At 39.2% G+C, this 19619-nt stretch overlaps 1 protein-coding gene across 1 annotated transcript; it reads right to left on the reverse strand.

Moving 5' to 3' along the window:
• Positions 1–1533: 1533 nt before the first annotated feature.
• wdr91 (WD repeat domain 91) lies at positions 1534–18742 on the reverse strand. The gene is made up of 18 exons (XM_070989139.1): positions 18546–18742; positions 17060–17188; positions 16745–16924; positions 16223–16430; positions 16034–16116; positions 14168–14277; positions 9668–9839; positions 9129–9314; positions 7945–8141; positions 7743–7797; positions 7537–7632; positions 7140–7234; positions 6287–6440; positions 5535–5643; positions 4158–4270; positions 3808–3915; positions 3419–3508; positions 1534–3001 (listed from the first exon to the last, which is right to left on the reverse strand). Exons 1-18 carry the CDS (start codon positions 18612–18614, stop codon positions 2837–2839), a joined length of 2319 nt encoding a protein of 772 aa, XP_070845240.1. The 5' UTR covers positions 18615–18742; the 3' UTR covers positions 1534–2836.
• Positions 18743–19619: the final 877 nt, after the last annotated feature.

Below are 19619 nucleotides of genomic sequence, written 5' to 3' on the forward strand. Positions count from 1 at the left end.
TAAATTGAACAATATCATGACCAAATATAAAACAATTATTATATTTGTTTTATATACAGTGTACTTCAAATTGTCCCATTTTAGCACAGTCAAGTAGACTTAATACAACTTAATTTTGAATTTTGTACAATGTAAACACTATTTAAATGGAATAAATACAAAATGAGTTGTTGGATGCAAGTACACTTTATTATGCTTGAATATTTGGTATATTTTAGTGTACATTTGTCTCAATGCCAGAATTTTTCTAAGCAGATACTGTGGGGGGCCGGACCAACAACAACAACAACAACAACAACAACAACAACAACAACAACAACAACAAAAAGGCTACAAGTTCCTTTCACGGTTTAATAAAATAGATGTTACTTTTATCAGCCTATATCAGTGTGAACAGAAAATCCATAATTCTAACTAGACAGTAGAAAATGCTCTCTGACCTCTGCCAAGGAGGCAGTCAGTGCTCAATACAAAACCCATAGTTCAACTACCAATGAATGAGTCTTAACAACAACAACAAAAAACCTTCTGTGAAGCAAACAAAACTATTCAGTCTGAGATTCAATACAAGTTAGCCCACAAAAAAAAAAAAAAAAATCAGGTGATGTCTCTTATGTGCAGTTGACAAGTTTAGTGATTGTAAGACAGACTCTGGGGTTACTTCCTGTAGTCTGGCTAGTGTGCTGCTGTTGGCTCAAGGGAATGGCCAACCTGGGACCGGAGTGGTTTGTTGGTGGGTCCATGAAGTAGAGGATGCAGTGTGAGAAAAATTCCATTCTGGAGAGCAGATGACCTTTGATTTACAGATTTTTGTCTTCTTGCCAGGGATTGGCAAACTGGATTGGGACTCTAGATGCGTGCATTTTCTGAATTCTATAGGACGGATGTGGCAACTAGTTAATGATCACTAAGTTAATGGCTGGGTCTGGATTGACTTCTGCACGTGGACCAAAGTCTGGAATTTGAGAAGCACTGTCATGTAAGTTACAATACTGAGTATGGACGCTTGACCCATTCCAAACCACGAGGCAGCATGACAGACTTCATCCAGTTTTTTCAAAAGAGTTAAAGATGCATGCATATAAATTGTATCACCATTGTCCAATACTGATAAAAAAAAAAAGTACTAAATCTAATCTAAAGCTAATCTTTTTCTAGCATTTTTTAAACAAACATAAAAATCCATCTTTGGTCTGTATTTGCAAGAGCTGTAGATGAGCCGTACAATCAGTGGGTGATGTCAGGGAACGCATTAAGATAATATATTTTGTCTTTTTAGAGTTTAAAACCAATTTTAATAAACAAATGACATCTGCAATAAGTCAAAAGTAGTCAGAAGAAATCCATTGCCACCTTTAAAGATGGTGCTATAGTATAAATGACAGTGCCATCTGCATAGGAGTGTACCTTTGCTGATTTAATCCTACCAAATGCTTTGGATAAATCAAGTGCAACACATGTTTTTTTTTCTTTCTTTCTTTCTTTCTTTCTTTCTTTCTTTCTTTCTTTCTTTCTTTCTTTCTTTCTTTCTTTCATTCAGAGCAGTAACAATATCATTTATGACTGATGAGGCAGCAGTTATAGTACAATGCCCTTGTCTAAAACCTGCCAGAGACATGAACTGTTTTAGATGTTTTAGGGATTAAAACACTTTAGCGATGGGACAGTCTGGAAATAGGGTGATAATTATCCCTCAGGAAGGGAAGACGAACAATCACTTCCTGTAGCTGGGGATCAAACCACTGCTTAGACTATGAGGCAATGGATGTCACAATCATATCTGCAGCTGTTAAAAACAAGGCACTATTTGGTCAATGACCACAGTCTTGACTGGGGGAAAAAAAGGTAATTTTGAGAATTTCAATTCTGATCAAAATGATGAAAATGTACAAAAGCAACCAAGGAAAAGCTAACACAGCTGAAATTCAATACCAAAAGCAATATGAAACCCATGAAAACAGGACCGCAATCAATCAATCAATCAATCAATCAATCAATCAATCAATCAATCAATCAATCAATCAATCAATCAATCAATCAATCAATCAATATACTATGGCAAGAGCTCAGTCCTCTTTTTGCTTATAGTTTTATAGTAATGACAAATTCACTGTTTGGTTCAGTCCCAACACTCTTATCAACCTTAAACAAGCTCTAAAAACCCTATGTACATTACTTGCCCAGCACAAAGCAGGAGACAAACAAAGTTAGCAACTAGCTGGTGATAAAAGTTTAGCTCACAGCTACAGAACCAGGTATTTTTCTAAGAAGTTGGTGGAGGCCAAACCAGAGCTAAAAGGAAACTGAATCCATCCATCCATTTTCTATACCGCGTATCCCTTTCAGGGTTGCGGGGGGTGCTGGAGCCTATCCCAGCCGTCAACGGGCAAGAGGCGGGGTACACCCTGGACCGGTCGCCAGTCGATCGCAGAGGAAACTGAATATTGGACTTAAATTGATCAGGTGGCCAGAAAAATGACTCCAGTAGGATAATGACATTGGTCTGCTGGATGTGGAATTAGGCTGTGGCCTGCTAACATGTTAGCCACAACACCTTTATAAAGTGATAATTTGTCAGGGCGGTGACTCAGACTGTTTTGGAGTTCCTCTGGTCCCTCAAGGCCTACAAAAATTAATGAATGCAACTTTAAGAAAGAAACATGCTTTTAGATTGAACTTTCAGTGCAATTTTAATATAAATTTATAACAGGTTTTGCTGTTTTCATTTCATGAAACAAATAAAATCAATCTGCATCACTGACTGAGCAAACTCTTTAACAAACACTTTATTATGAAGTTGGACACTCTGACTCCAAATGTGTTCTCTGTCAGGTCCTTAGCACTTCTGTGCCAGGAGCGTGCTCAATTTGATCTTTCCATCCATAGAGGCAGTCAGGCATGTGCCGCAGTCCACTGCCGAGCACCAATCAACTGTCACTACTGGTGCTTTGTGCCCACCCAGTGACAGCATGCTCTCCAGAGCTGGCTCCCCATTGGTCAGCTGGAAGAGGAGGAGGTGAAAGGGGGACATATTAGCAAATCAAATATGATACATACATAATGGAAATGAAAATATTTATTTTGATCCGGCTGCACTTAAAAGTGCACACTTCTTAAGTTTATACAAACTCAAAAGATTTAAAATGAAAACATTCCAAGTTGTTTTTTTAAAAACAAAATAAACAGTATTCTCAAATAATGTCAGATAATTACTGATAATTAATTTGAAAGACTAAAAATAAAACAAAAATCATAAATTACAAAAAATGTAACAATTAAAAAAAAACAAAAAAAACACTAAAAACCCACTTTGGAAACAGCATTTCAAGCAGTGAAGAAAAAGATAAAAAGATTCAAGTGAACCAGAAAAGCTGAGTGTGGATGTGAGGTGGATATATGAAGATGAAGGTGTATTTACTTTGTATATGAGTCCTCCGGTGCTGGAACAGGTCAGGACATGTTGTCCCTCAGAGTCAAAGGCAAAGAGCCGACCTCGAGGAACCTGAACCTGAAAAAGAGTTCATTCACTTCATTATGGATTACAGATTATTTTCTTCATTTATTGATTATTTGTTTAGAGAAATGATAAAAATAGGGAGAATGCTGTCGCAGTTACCTAGAGTCCAAAATGACTACTTCACACTGTTTTGTCTAAATCTCAAAATTATTAAGAAAAAAATCTAAATTATTAAAGTAATTAAAAGGAAAATCAACCAATCAATTTACCAACCATTGGCAGATTGACCAAAAAGTTAATTTTGAACCTTGATGTCATCATGGTTTTCTAAATGGTAAAAACAAACTTACCTGTTTGTATCCACTGTACCCTGACAGGACGAAGGGCCCGGTGGCATCCTGAGGTAAAATCTGCTCCGACTGCTTCACCCCACACCGATGGATGTTCCATTGGATGAACTGAATTCACACGCACAAACACGCACTCACACGCACGCATGCACACACATGCACACACACACACGCATGCACGTGCACACGCGCGCGCACACACACACACACACACACACACACACACACACACACACACACACACACACACACACACACACACACACACTTATTCACATTAAACTGCTACGGGTGTTTTCTTTACAAGGAAGTTAACATGGCTGGCAACATTAAAGCAGATACACACACACCTTGCCATCCTCTCCAATGCTGTGGACTGTGTTTTCATCATAGCTGAACTCCACACTGTAAACTTCTCCGTCGTGAGCTCTCCAGCTCATCGCACTCTCATACCGCTGCATATCTACAAAAGAGAATTAAGATTACTCAACACACTATTCACTCAACACAGTCTGTAAATTTTACACAAGGTGCTCCATAATCATTTACATGAGTAGAACCATGTTTACCCACATAGCAAATATAAGTGACTACACATCAATATGCTGATATGCATCTTCAAAACTCAGCTGCACACAAGAGAGCACACATTACACCACTTTTAAAGTCTCTGCACTGGTTACCTGTCTGCTTCAGAATCGATTTTAAGATCCTCTTAATGGTTTTTAAAGCTCTTAATGGTCTTGGTCCTAATTATTTATCTGTTTTGCTTTTGACATATGTGCCCTCTAGAACTCTCAGGTCTTCAGGCAGCGCCCTTTTAATTACTCCAAAAGTTTTAACCGAAACATATGGTGAGGCCTCCTTTTACCATTACGGCCTGTGCAGTTTGCCTGAGGACCTGAGGAAAACAGAGAATGTGGACATTTTTAAAAGCAAACTCAAGACCCACCTTTTTAGTCTGGCTTTTAACTAAATTTTATTTACTTATTATTTTTAACCTTTTAGTCCGGTTCTTTGAATTTTATTTATTTATCTATTTACTTATTTATTTTATCTTTTTAGACTGGTTGTTGTTCATAATTTTATTTATTTGATTATTTTTACCTTTTAGTCTGTTTTTTAACTGATTTTTTTGAATTTCATTTTTATTTATTTTTATGTGATTATATTTTATTAGTTCTATTTTTTTTATTTTATTTTATTTTTTTATATCTATTGAATTTTAATCTATGCAGTCATCTTATAGTATCGAGTGTGGGATAGCGTTTCCTCAGTTTTCAGTTTTTCTTAATTCCTCAGTGTTTTTAAATTTGTGTGTGTGCGTGCGTGTGTGCGTGCGTACGTATGTGTGGGAGAAGGGGGGTATCTCTTGTGTCTATTATTTGTTGTATTGCTTTTATGTAAAGCACTTTGGGCTGCCCCTTTGTATGAAAAGTGCTCTATAAATAAAGTTTGATTGATTGATTGATTGATTGATTGATTGATTGATTGATTGATTGATTGATTGATTGATTTGCTGTTGTGCAAAATGCACTGAGCTGGTTCAGGGAATATTAAAATTTTTAATTTTTGTTAGTCAGAAAAATACATATTTTGAAAGATGTCACTTTGAGTTATAGTAACAGTTAAAGTCATCTGTCATTTTGTCTGAGATTCTGCAGTTACTTTTTGTTACTGACTGTTAATAGTTAACAGAGTAATCTACAATGAACATAAACACCGACCAAACAGTCTGATGACTCCGTCAGCAGCTCCGGTCACCAGCAGGTTTCCATTGTGGTTGAAGGCTGTGCAGTTAATGGCAACTGGTTCAGGTTCTAAAGAGAACTGGAGCTGGGAGACAGACAGAACCCTGATTATTCCACAGCTACAGGCAATCACTCAGGCTTTATTCATAACTACTACATCTGACATTCTCCTGACAAGCTCTCAGCCCATGATGGACACAGGTTGACCTTCATTAGAAAAATGTTGCTCTGCATCTAGTGACCCATGGCGACATAAGGTTTAACAGCAATGCATAATTGCTACAGTCACTACCCTGTGCAGCAGGGCAGACAAGGCTGCTAAAAATATTGTGATTTGGAGTTAAAGGGGAACTCCACTCCACTCCACCTCTGCAGCTCTCTCCTCATTTCTGCTTGAGGCTAGAGGCTCCAGGCTACGTTAGTTGCTACTAACATAAGACACACACACATTTTTGACAGAGCTCTCAGAGGTTGAGCTGCAGTGTGGGTAATGCAGGCACCAGATTTTTAGCATGAAGAAGAATTCATGGAATAAAGCTGATGATTTCTCTGGTTCTGCTGCATCTATTTTGATCCTTTTTGAAAACAGTTTTTGATGCCTTCTGAACCCATCCATTGTGAGTCTGCTACTGTTATAAGAGTGCAATACCAAATCGCTGCAGTATTCTTTACTGCTGGCTTGCAACTTCTTTTCAAAATAACTATTAGTGAACTGGCTGGTAAATTACCTGTTGTTTGACAGTCTTGGTGTCCCAGAGCAGCAGCTGTCCAGACACTGGGATTGGAAGTCGAGGAACAGAATCACAGCTCCCAGATCGACTGACAGCAGCAGCTGAACAGACAAACGATGAACCACTGGGACTGCAGGCTAAAGACAGGATACTGAGAGGCAGAAGAAGGACATACTTTTATCACAATTTGTACTTTAACAACAAATACTATTCATTGCTACGTGCCAAAATGCAAATTTTGTGTAATGTGTGCATTGTTTACCCAAGTCTCCAGTTTATTCTAGTCTATTTTGTCAAGTAACTGTTGTAGCATAACACCGAACGGATGACATTTGCTGGCCTTTTTCCTATTTTGTGGATGTTTTTACCTGGATGGACTGACATGAAATTTGGTAAAGACATTCATGTTTCCCACAGGATGAATTGTAATCTCTTTGGTAATGCCTGACTTTTCATTTGTGCTACATTTGTACAACCTGGTGATGGGTGTAAATAGCCGAATAGCTGCAGTGTGACTATTCCCACCTGGGTCCAAATAGATATTCAGAACATTAACTCTGCTCAATATAGCATGTTTGTAGCATGCTAGACACTCAACATTGATAGAAAGTTAGTATGCTGCTGTTAACATTTGGCACAAATCATCCCTGTGTCTAAATACAGCACACAGAGCTGCTAGCATAGCTTTATTTCTGTTTGTGTATGTTTACATAAATGGGATACAGTGTTGTTGGTAGGTGTGTTTTCTACTTATATCATCAGCTGATGGCCTACAACATTACATCACTTTACATTTCTATTTATAGTACAGTTACTTAATACTGTACTTCAGGCAGACACATAGATTTACCGTGGATGAGTTTCTTCGATGTTCATCTCATAAAGATTCTTCTTGGCATCCGTATCATACAGACGCACTGTACCAACACCACTGCCTAGCAACAACTGACCACACACACACACACACACACACACACACACACACACACACACACACACACACACACACACACACACACACACACACACACACACACACACACACACACACAAATGGGTTTTCATCACTTTTTGGGACATTACATAGACTTACATTCATTTCCTGGAGACTTACCCTTACCATAACCATAAACACTACTTGTCTAATCCTAACCATGAACTTGAACTCTTTCCTTTATCAGGTTAAGTCTTAGCAGAACCTGATTAATGCTGTGAACACCTGTTAATACTCAGTCTCTTGTTCATACCAGTCTGTCAGGTTTGGTGGCCCACTCCAGAGACAGCAGAGGAGACTTAGACATGATGGTGGCTTTGGTCTGCATGATGGGGTTGAAAGACCACACCTGTGGAAGAGGAGATGGAATGAAGCTGTTCAGTTGGTTATGCATGGTAATAACAATTTTTTTGTTCTCAATGTTCATACAACCACAAAAGAAATATGATGCTGATTCACCTTGATAACCCCATCTACATCCAAACTGGCAACCCGGCGACCAGAACAGTCAACCCTAGAACACAGAAGTGGGGTGGATGGATGAGAAGAGAAGATGGTGTTCATTCTGTTACAGAAACCAAGCAGGCTCATAGATGTCCATCTTTAGTCCCCACCCCAGTCTGACCAGTTAAACTAAACTGGCATGGTGTTGTAATCAGACCTGCAGTGCATGATGGAGGAATGGTGTTCTCCATACTCCTCTTGGCTGAGTTTGATGAAAGGCTGTTCTGCTGACAGACCTCCTTCCTCGACTCCTCCTCCGCAGCTCCTGCTATTTGAGGGGGAGGAGTCGGGAAGTTCGCTGGCTGTCTCGGCAAGAGGCTCCACCTCCCCTGCCTCCCCCTTCTTGTCTGGTGTCTGAAGACAACACATGCAGGGATCTTATCAGTGCAAAAGGAATCAACATCAAGTCCCAGGAAACTTTTGCAACAGCCAAAGTTGATACATAATTCAGTTAATCTGAATGAAATGGTATTACATTATTTTAAGTATTTTAAATTACATTAATAAATATTACAATGTATACATTGTGGAGATGTCTGAAGATGGACTGGTCGAACTAAAGACATTTTTTCCATGACACCACTCCAATGAAAACAGTTATTCGTGCATCCTCATAAAATAGGTGGTGCTGGAAGCTTGGCATTGTAGTGACTTCTTGTGGGTTAGCTAAAGAGCTACAGTGGCTGGCAAGCTAACCAGAAGCACACTCGCTAGCAGATAGCAAGCTGGTAGCACTGGCTAGCCAAAATTGCTTGCTTGACTTGCTAACATTTAGCTAATTGGAATTTCTCCTCGCAGGATGAATAAAGGCATATTGAATTGAATTGTCAGTTAACAAGAGAGCTAGCTCAGTCACAGTCAGATAAGTTTTAAACTATTTATTCAAAGTAATATATTGATAACATGGACTCCAGGCATGAAGTTCACTATGCCCAGCTGTTGTTCCCCCACAGATAGTTCCAGCATGCAAATCCCTGTTCTATTTGTGTAGAAGTTAAGCAACAAGGTAAAACGATAATTGTTGAGGTTTACAGGCAGGTGTAGTTTGGATTTTAGAGAGAACTAGGCTCGCTGTTTCCTCTTGCTTCCAGTGTCAATGATAAACTAGGCTAATTACCTCCAGGCTCTCCTTACACACTTAGCATACAGACATGAAAGTGGTATTATCTTCTCGTCTTACATTCAGCAAGAAAGTGAATATGGTTATTCCCTAAAATGTTTAAATATTCCTTTAATAAAATTGACTGAACAAGAAAATGCACCATGTTTTGTAAAAATACACCCAGCAGGTGTGACTTCAACTGTGATGACAAACTTGCTCCCGTTCCATCGTTCAGGTACCTGTGATTGTGGTTTGGAGAAAAGCTCCTTCCTCTCTTTCTCATGATCCTGGATTCTCTTGTGTCTGGGATGTGTTGGTTGGTTTGTTGACTGCTGAGACAGGGAGCTTGCAGTTTCACTGGTTGATGCCTGGCAGGAAACTGGTTTCACATCCTTAGGTTGGACTGTCTCTTTTGACTTTGGAGGCTAGAAAAGACAAATTTTAGATAGTTTGTTAGACAGAACATTATCTCTTGAGAACCAAACTTGTGTAAAACTTTCTTGACGTATTAATACAATGTTGGAGGTTTTCATTTCAGTACAGTAAGCATTTTCTTAAAGCAGCAACCAAAACACATAAGAGGAACTGCAGCTGAACTCACTTAAGCTCTGTGACCCCTGATTGGTCATAACATCTGAAAACTGCTTTTTCAAACATCCAACCAAGTGTGTAGTCAAATGTCGTTTGGAAATTTTGGAATCTAGTGGTTGCTGTGAGCTGATTTCACAGAAATTCAATGTCCTCTTTTCAACCCAACTGAACTTTTAAACACTCTCACCATATTGGTTGGTGGGTCCTTCCTGCCCACTGCTAGCTGGCTCGGTGAAGACCCGGTGGCGAACTGAGGCAGTTTCCCTGGTGTGCGTCTGCCCTGTGGTAGGAATGTAGAGAAGAAGTTTCTGGAAGGAGTGGTGGCAGTGCTGACAGTGCGCTGGCTCGACACCAAGTCCCTAAGAGGGCAGAGAGAGAGGGACAGAGAGAGAGAGAGAGAGAGAGAGAGAGAGAGAGAGAGAGAGAGAGAGAGAGAGAGAGAGCAACAAGTGAGAAATTTAACAACAAAGCACTGAATGAGTACAAAATGAATCCAAGCTGTAATGACGTCAAGACTTAGGGGCATGAAGAGACTGATTCGTAAGAGCAGAAGAAAAACGCGTCCCAGTTCTATCCATAAACACTTGCTCTTATTTTGGAGTCACCTTCAGTTTGGAGCAACCCCCCAAAAAACAGAGTGCTATGAGCCACCGCAGTAGAATAACTTAACTATCAAACAAGATATTCATGACTCACAGGAAGCCACCAGGAGGTTGAGTGATCCTCCCTTTGCACTATAAAATAGGAAGACTGCAGGCAGACTCAACCATCAAGAAATATAAAGTTCCATCCATGTGAGCAATGAAGACACTGTATAGTACATTTGCCCATGTTTAACTGTTGCCTAGTTTTAGGTAAAAAAAACAGCTGTTTCCAGAAAATCTGCAAAAGAAAATGAGAGTCCGGTACCACTGTGGAAATATTCAGAGTTGGGCACTTAGAAATAAAGAGCTGGTGGTGTTGATTCTTGGGTTAGGAATATGACATTTTTGCTTGTTTCATGTTTAAATTTTAGGAAGGTTACAGTCTCATGGTTCCACAAAGGTTTTATGTTTTTGATTGCTGCTATTATTTGTTGCTTCAGTGGAGCAGAAGTGTCAGTTGACATTCAAGTCACATGCTGCATGTACGTCATGATTTATTCACTAAGTCTGTTTCCATTGTACTTTGTCTCATTTTGCTTTCATCTATACACAAATTTCTTTAGAGGGTGCCATGGTTTTCACTTCCACCATTGGGGAGTTGTTCAAGTTGTTCAATTCAATTCAATTCAATTCAATTCAATTCAATTCAATTCAATTCAATTCAATTCAATTTTATTTGTATAGCGCCAAATCACAACAGAAGTTGCCTCAGGACACTTTCCATATAGAGCTGGTACAGACCAAGCTCTTTTATCTACAAAGAAACCAACAGTTCATTTGGTTGCAATATGCAACCTCACCGGTAGATGCCACTAAAACCTACACTCTGGACCTTTAAAATGTGTACATGTGCATAGATGGAAACACACTCTCCTTATCACTGCTTGGTGACACTTGAAAGTGTGAATCAACCGAAAGAGATTTGGTAAGACCATTTCCACCGCTCAAATTGACAGAGGACAACATCAAACATCAAAGTACGCCAGAGGAACAAGAAGACAACAGAAAACATGCCAACAACATGAGAGACAAAGATGATGTCAAGCAACAATGAAGACAGACAAATTTCAACAAAGACAACAAGAGTGGTAATCGTGAGTCACCGTGGTAGCTTTTAGGGTTTAAGGCGCCAACCTTGAACCACAACGTCTCTGCTTCAAGTCTGCCAGACACCTTTGTTGCATGTCATTCCTCCTCTTTCCCCTCAATTTCTGTCGTCTCTATTCTGGTGACTCCATAATAAAGACATAAAAATGCTCCAAACATCATGTGATGGTTTTGATGTCTCAAAATATTGGCAGTTGACTCAAGAGGCTAATCACTGTAAAACCAGCAAGGCAAGTGATCTTCCATACAACAGGACCTGCAGGTAACAGGGGTCACTTATCTCAGTGATGTGTTAGGGGCTTGATGTTGGCCCAAACAAGTCATCATCTAATCATCTCATTGGAGTGGGTCATTAAATTTAAAACTGACATGACAACAAAAAACTGCCTATAGATCCATAACTTTATATAAGCTAAAGCTCTGAGTCTTGTTGCAGCCTAAATAGTTGACAGTAAAAAATGCGGAAAAATGAATGAAAAAATGAAAATGAATTAAGCACTGTAACAAATTGAGACACATGTTGTCAGACCATCTTGTTTGGCCTTGTCTTGTTTGACAGAAACTGGTGTAACTGTATTAATACTGCAAAATATCATTCATCTGAACTAAGAGCTGCAAGTTTTATGCTGTTGCATGCTAAGCTGTGGACTGCTTTCATGTATTTCTTTTGTATAATATTTATACATGTTGCAAATACCTATTTTATGGCAATCTGTTAGATTACATTATATTATTACATATGCTGTGTAGTTGGATACTTGTTGACCAAACCCTTTTAGGTCAGAAGAAAAAAACACTTGTGTTTGTGACATTTCCTCTGATACTTCCTCCAAAAAATATTTCTGATCATGACTTCTTTGAACAACAATTGTAAATGTTACCACTATGGGTCATTATTTGCAAGCATGATATTTATTTCAATGCCAACAACACAAAACTCTACATAGGTATACGTCCTAATGACCATTTTTATTCTACCAACAGAACACTCAATGTATTACTGTCAGGTCTCAAAAAAGGGTCAACAGCTGTTACACTATGCTGCACTGGCTGATAGGCAGTTTCAAAACAAACATGTAAAGGCAAATAATTTGCACAGTTGCAGAATAAAGCATGGAAAGCAATGCTGTTGACTACACCAGAACGTAAACAATCGCAACATTCATTTTCTAATCTGGTATCCTCATCCACTCTGATACATTCTACCATGCTTGAGAACTTTAAAGTCCTGCTAGGATCAGACAGTGAGGCAACAAACCTGTGGGAATTCAGAGATTGGAAAAAAAAAACAAAAAAAAAACAACTTCTTCATTCCTCTCTAATGTATAACTGTATCTGTCATTACCTCCACCTCATACCAAAACTTGAATCCCATTGGATACTTGTTGACAATTTTGCTGTGCAACCCAACAAGCTGGGTGGTCCTGTGACTGGACTGAAGACTGAATATGATTTGAGACAAGGGGTCTTTGCTGTCAGGGCTCCCCTGGTCTGGACTGGATCTGAGGAGCAAAGGCTCTCCATGTTCCTTTAAATCAGTTCACTTCAACACAATATTCATTGGCCTACCAACAATTTAATGTTTTTTTATATTTTGACTTGTCATTATATTTTACTGATATTAAAGTTTATTATCAGTAGAATGTATTTTACAGCGACCTGTATTTGTCAGCCCTGTCTACATTGCTCTGTCAGCATGTGAAAATTCAAAAAATAGATCATACTGACAAGAAACAACAATTCATCAGGTGAATTGTTTATTTGGCAACATCAACTGCATCACAGCACACAGTGTAAAAACACCATCAACACGGTATTATTAACAATAAATTAGTCAAAAGCTTTTTAAATATATATTTTATATGAATAAGCACAAAGTAACTCAGCAGTGTTGCCTGCTTCAAAGTGCCACAACACTCTTCTAAAAGTGACTGAGGTGAAGATACACAACCCTGATTCCAAAAAAGGTGGAACGTCCTGGAAAACCTAAATAAAAACAGAATGCAATCATTTGCAAACAAAGTGTGTTTAACTACAACCTTTTTACCACATTTTCCCGAGCCACTGCAGTAATATCCTTCATACAATCACGTTTCACAAAGCGGTGAACCAGCTCAATCTTTGCTTGTGAACGACTGAGTCTGTCAAAGAAGTTGATGAAGTAAAACATTAAATATACTGTCTTTGTACTTTTTTTAGTTGAATATGTCAAAAATTTGTAGCACAGCATTCCAACTTTTTTGGAATCTGGTTGTATGTTTCTGAATGACAGTCTACAACTCGTCTTAAAAAAGTAAAGGCTCCTCCCATTCCTCTCTCCTCATCATATCATTGTCATGATGAAGCTGTTTCCACGGAAGATTAACGCCAGTAAAGCAAATGGCGTCAGTCACTACAGTGAGGTAAAACTGTACAACCATAAACAAGCTAGCATGCTAAAGTGCGAAAATCAGAATTATTACATGTGTCTGTCCTGTGTTTGGCGGTAGGAAATTAAAAAAAAAAAACATCAGGATGATAAACACAAAACTGCAATACAAAGAAATTATGCTCTGGCCTAACCTGTCAAAACACCTGTTAGAGAGAAGCTTTAAGATCACTGTCATTTGTTACAACACATAATACAGTTTTTGTTTTCATGATATGAAAACTAGAGCTTAAGTTTATTCCTGTTAATCTATTATCTGTGTTTTAAACAGTTAATATCCAAAGATCTTAAAACATCGGAAAAATAATACTTCCATTTCATTCAAAGCATGGCAGCCATCTTGGGTGCGCCAAACAAGTGCCTGGTCCAATAAATAACTTTGGTTAAAAGCATTATGTTGTCAACTGTCTTCTAAACCAAGAGTCAACACAATCAACATAAAAAAAAAAACAGATGGCAACCATCTTAGTTATCGTCAGCATTAAAGATATTGATGTTAATGTCTCACAGCTCAGTGTCTCCAAGTCGGTCCATGTTCTGGACATACACCGGAAGCTTGTGGTGGACCATCTCACCTCCGTCTCTCTGGTCCCTGCTCTCGGTCTGCAGGGCAAACAGCTGGACAAGATAAGACAGACAGGTCAGATACAGCAAGAAGAAAGATAACCTGGTACTATGTACCTAAACCTAAGCATGGGACTGTCAAAAACATACTGTCAAAACCAGGCGACCTCAGCACTGTTCACATCAAATGTTGGGATATTTTAGAAACATACTTCTTTTTTTTTTTTTTTTTTAATCACAAACAACATCATGCACAATGCACACGCCATGCTTCGTGAAATTCTTATTTCTCCACATTTGACCCATTCATCGTCTGGCTTCCTCCGCAACAGACTAGGAGCGATGGGCTGCCAGCCGACAGCGGCACCCAGGGACCCAGTTCTCCTTCGTCACCATTGGTCAGGTGGTGATCTTCTTGCATGTTTTTAGTGGGGGTTTTACCACTTGATTGCTTAATCAGCCTTTAAATTAAACCTGGTGAGTAGTTCTATGTGGTTCTTTTTTAATCTGGGACCAAAAGACAATGATGGACGACCCCAACTTTTTAAACCAAATGATGAAACATTTTTGAATAAATGATGGACTGTTTTAAACTAAGTGATGAGACCAAATGAAGGGATTTCTTCAAAATATGGGTTTTTTTCAACTAATTGAAGGGATGAATGGGGAGACTTTTTTCAATTAAAAGTCACCTTTTTAAATGATTCCTAAAAGTGGAATTTTCACAGGCTTCAAAGAAATTGTGAGAATTTTTTGACCAAATGATGAGCCGTTTTCTGGTGGGACTCACTTAGTCTTCTCTAACTGGAGGACTGGGAACCTCAGAAGTGCTCTTTGCAGATGATATGTTCTGTTGGCTTCATCAGACTCATCTCCAGCACACACTGTGGTGGTTCACAGCCAAGTGTGAAGCGATTGGGATGAGGATTGGATCTCTAACTCTGAGGCCAGGCTCCTCTCCTGGAAAACAATGAATTGCACACTCCAGGTTGGGAATGAGTTGCTGCCCTAAGTGAATGAGCTCAAGTATCCCAGGGTCTTGCTCATGAGTGAGGGTAAAACACAGTATGAGATTGATGGGCAGATTGATACAGTGTCACCAATAATGTGGCCATTGACCCAGCAGTTGTGGTGAAGAGGGAGCTCAGCCGGAAGGCAAAGCTTTCAATCTGCTTGTTGATCTATGATGAGTAAATCTAAAGTTTTTGCCAGTCATCACCTATGGCCACTAGCTGATCGCTGACACCAAGTAGTGAAATGATTTTCCTCCATAGGGTGGCTGGGTGCACCCGTAGAGACAGGACAAGGAGCTTAGACATCCAAAGGGAGTACAGCCACTGCTCCTTCGTGTTGAAAGGAGCCAGTTGAAGTGGTTCAGCCTCTGATCCTTTGGCGTTTTTTTGGGCACGTCCAGCTACTGGTAGACCCAGAAAATGCTGGAATATCTAAGGATACACCAGGAGGAGCTGGAAAACATTGCTTGCTTGCTTAGCATGCTGCCACTGTGACCCAACCCCGGATAACAGCACAAAATAGGTGGACAAACATATGGAAAATGGATGTCTTTAAAATGACTATCAAAGTCAATCGAGAATAATTCACCATGACCATGAATAGAAAAAATGTAAATAATACTGGACTTTTTGAAATAAGTTAAATGAAGTTTGTTGAACCATTACAGGGAACTATTTAAACCATGCAAGACTTAAAATTTGCATTTATCTTTTTGACTTATTTTTCATATTAAAAAAACATTGCATGTTCAAACATAGTTGTAAATGTTTTAACACGTAAATGATTTTCTTCTCACCAGCTGGCGGAGCTGTTCATTCTCTTCTGTCAGACCAGCTGTCTTCTGGATTTCAGCATCAAAACTCAGCAGGACTGGCTGAGGTGAAAACTAGTTAAGGACTGGGAACCCGCAAATCCAGTTACAATGAGTTTAAATGACACAGACACAACTTGTAACATCAAAGCTGTGAATTCAGCTGAAGGATATGCATACACTGGAAGAGGACAGACAGGAAGTTGTGCAGTGAAACCAGGAAGGTGTCGGCCCACTGGCGGGAGAAGTACGGAGAGAATGCTGGGTTCTGTTCTGGGGCAGAGATAAATGGCAGAATGAACCAATCACGCCACTCGGCCTGACCCTGCAGCTCCAAAGCCAGCTTCTGGAAAAACTCCTGAGTCTTCTCCATGTTTCCTTTCTAGAAGGACAAAAGGAGGGACTTAACTGTTGCTCTCTTTCAGAAACATACAATCTGGTACATGTGCTTTCTCTACAGCATGTTACCTGGATGGTTTCAGGGCATTCAATCGATCGCAACTGGACTTTGTCAGGACTAGATAGGACAGCTCTAGTCCTGTCCTATCTAGTCCGGTGCGCATGAACTGATGAAGCCTGCTCGGATGAGAGGCGAAACGTGTTCCAAGACAAACTGACAAAGTCCAGTTGCGATCGATTGAATGCCCTGAAGCTTACAATGACCTGGATGAATGAGAATATTCACAGGCATGTTACCTGGATGGTGTTAATGATGTAGTATCTGTACAAACTGGTTCTCAGTTTGTTGACCGTGGATCTGTAAACATCCTCCAGCCTGCAGAACAGACGTCTGTCGAGGTAGAGCCAGTACTCCTTCAGACCAAAAAGATCGAAGCTCTGAACAAACTGCTGCAGCTGATCAATTATCTTATCCACCTGCAGATGGAAGATGTTTTAGATCAAAAACCTAAAAATAATCTCTTTTGAAGAGAATCTGTGTTCAAAACATCCCTTTCTTAGTTTAGTAGAAAGTCCTTTAGAATAAAATACATCCATGCATATTTTCACTACCCTGAAGCCTTTCTCCTTGTCGGCTTTGATGTCGCTGTCCAGGTGTTTCAGAGTGCTGGTGAAGCCGCGGTAGATCAGATACTCTCTCACGTGTTCGTCTGTCCTCTCCACCGCTGACCCCATGGTGCCCTCTGACCCTGCAAGGTACAATATAATACAGAGACATCATCACCTTAACACAGTAAATAGTTTTATCTTCATCCAATGATAGAAAAAGTACTTGAAGATGCTTCAATTAATTTTTTTTATCTTCATACCAATTCAGATACATCAAAATATGACATCTACTGATACTGAGTACCTGTCTGATAACACAGTTCTCTTCCACCAAATCCCTGTAAAACTCATTGCATGGAACTTATTTACGCAAAGGTAGCACTCAACGAGGGACCGTCCACTCAGTAAGGTCAGTAATGGTTTTATTCCAATTCTGTTTATCAGGTAATTGCATACCTAGATGCAGATATAAGTGTCATGTATCTCAGTTAAATTTGACTTGTCTCCTGCAAAAAGGCGAGGAGACTCAATCCATGGATGAGCACAGGAAGGAAAGTATCTGGACAAACTGACTTTTTGAGTAGCCCACTTGGTTCACCTGTGTTGCTAATGTTGTCTTTTCTTTTGTGAACTGTCTTAAGGTTGCTCTAAATAAATGGAAAAACATCTAAAATACTATCATTATTGTTACGGTAAAAACTAGGATGATTCTAATGGAACCTATATGTTCATTTATCATATTCACATAGTCGAAATTACGTTGAAAATATCATAAACAATGAATAATAAACACCCAAACCACATGCCATTATTTAAGTTGGGCTGTTAATATCATAATGCCACCCCAGCCTTATTTACCCCAACTTCTTTAAAAAGCTTCATCTATAGAGCCCACCGCCCAGTCACAGGATCCCTATGATCCCAACACACAAGTATAAATTCTGCAGTTAAACGCGTCTTGTCTGGCTAGTTAACATTAGCCAAACCTTCCATTCACCAGAAACTTACATATCAAGTTTTAGTCAAGTATCCTGCCCTAACTTCGTAAAAACCGTAAAGCCTAAAACAAAATTAATCCAACGGATTCTGTAGTGAGCGGTTTTGATTCCTTCCGCTTAATCGTTGCTTTCCTCAACAATATGTCCCACCTTGACGAAGGACTTGGTCATGTTTTACATTCTGATTTGAACAATACTAGGAGGGTTATATATATACAGAGTTAACGTGTAGATGGTCGATATATAAAGGGTCTTAAATCGTGGCTAAATATTTACGTACCTCGGTTGGTAATCACAATAATCGCCAATATACAGAACTTTTAGTAAAGGTCTGTTTCTTTGCGCAGTTCGACAGCACGAAGCGCCGACGAACAAGACCTTCAATCCTTGAAATGGAGCGAACGTAATTTCAGAGCTGGAACGGACAGTTACTCCTCTGACATGTTGTGAATGTCATAGAATTAATAAGGCTTCAATTAGAACGTCGAGACAACTCTTCCTGTTACCCTTATTCTTCTTCTTTGGAGTATTACGTCGGTTGGCGTCCCTATCTGTTGCATTACCGCCACCTACTGGAGTGTAGCTGGTTCACCGTGAAAACGGTTGACAGTGTCCGTCTAAAATGATGCCGTTTCCGACTTTGTCACTCCTACACCCCTGGCACATTGACCGGTGGTCTGAAATGGTGTAAATCATAGACATATTATACATGTATATGTCTATGGTGTAAATCCTCTCGTGTCTTAGTTTTCAAATTTAATGCTCCGACGCCATTTCCGTTCTCCATCCCTCTCTTCCTGTTGTGTTTGTCCACTGAGAGTCATGTGACCCATAGACATATACACGTGTATGTCTATGATGTGACCACTTCACGTGACCCCGGAGCATCGTCTGATGCCCAAAATGCCTCACGGTATTTCGAACGTAAGCGTCCGAAGGATCAAATCAGACTAAGGAGTATCAACACAATGAAATGTTAAAGTTGATCTTTAAAACCATTTAAATTCTACCTGACTTTGTTTTATTAATTTTGCACTTTTCTTATTTACCATTCCTGTTTTTTTTATGTGATGTAATTACATTAAAAAAAAAAAAAAAAATTATTATAGTCACGCATAAATAATACTTGATTGTATCTTTCATCAACATTTGATAACACTTCTGATGTGACAAATAACGTTTTTGTTTGTTTGTTTTGTTTATTTTATATGTAGAGAGGAATTTTTGTCTCTGTTGGCAAAATGTTTTGTTACTGGTGTCATACAAATTCATAAATATTACCTCTCCAAAGAGTATTTAGAAAATCAATAAACTTTGCTGATACAAAACCGAACTTTCTGCTCTGACCATATCCTGACTCCGACACGTTTGTTGTGGAGCTGTGATTCTAGGAATGATTTTTGGACAGATTAATGTGGAAATTTGTAAGCAGTTAAAATGCTCTTAAATTTGAAAGCATAGTTTTTGGATTTTAGACGTGACAGTATGTGGACAGCACATTCTTACTTTGCCTCGAATTTATATTTTACAAGCAATGCATTACCAACATGAATCAAACATTTTGA

This window comes from Chaetodon trifascialis, chromosome 20 (genome assembly GCF_039877785.1).
Source record: "Chaetodon trifascialis isolate fChaTrf1 chromosome 20, fChaTrf1.hap1, whole genome shotgun sequence".
Classification (NCBI taxonomy): Eukaryota; Metazoa; Chordata; class Actinopteri; order Chaetodontiformes; family Chaetodontidae; genus Chaetodon; species Chaetodon trifascialis.

Coding starts and splice junctions, on each gene's coding strand:
- wdr91 (XM_070989139.1), bottom strand. CDS start 18,614: ATGCAACAGATAGGGACGCCAACCGACGTAATACTCCAAAGAAGAAGA. Junction 9,840..14,167: donor CGACTTGGAGACACTGAGCT/GTGAGACATTAA, acceptor CTGCCCTCTTAG/GGACTTGGTGTCGAGCCAGC. Junction 9,315..9,667: donor AGGACCCACCAACCAATATG/GTGAGAGTGTTT, acceptor TGTCTTTTCTAG/CCTCCAAAGTCAAAAGAGAC.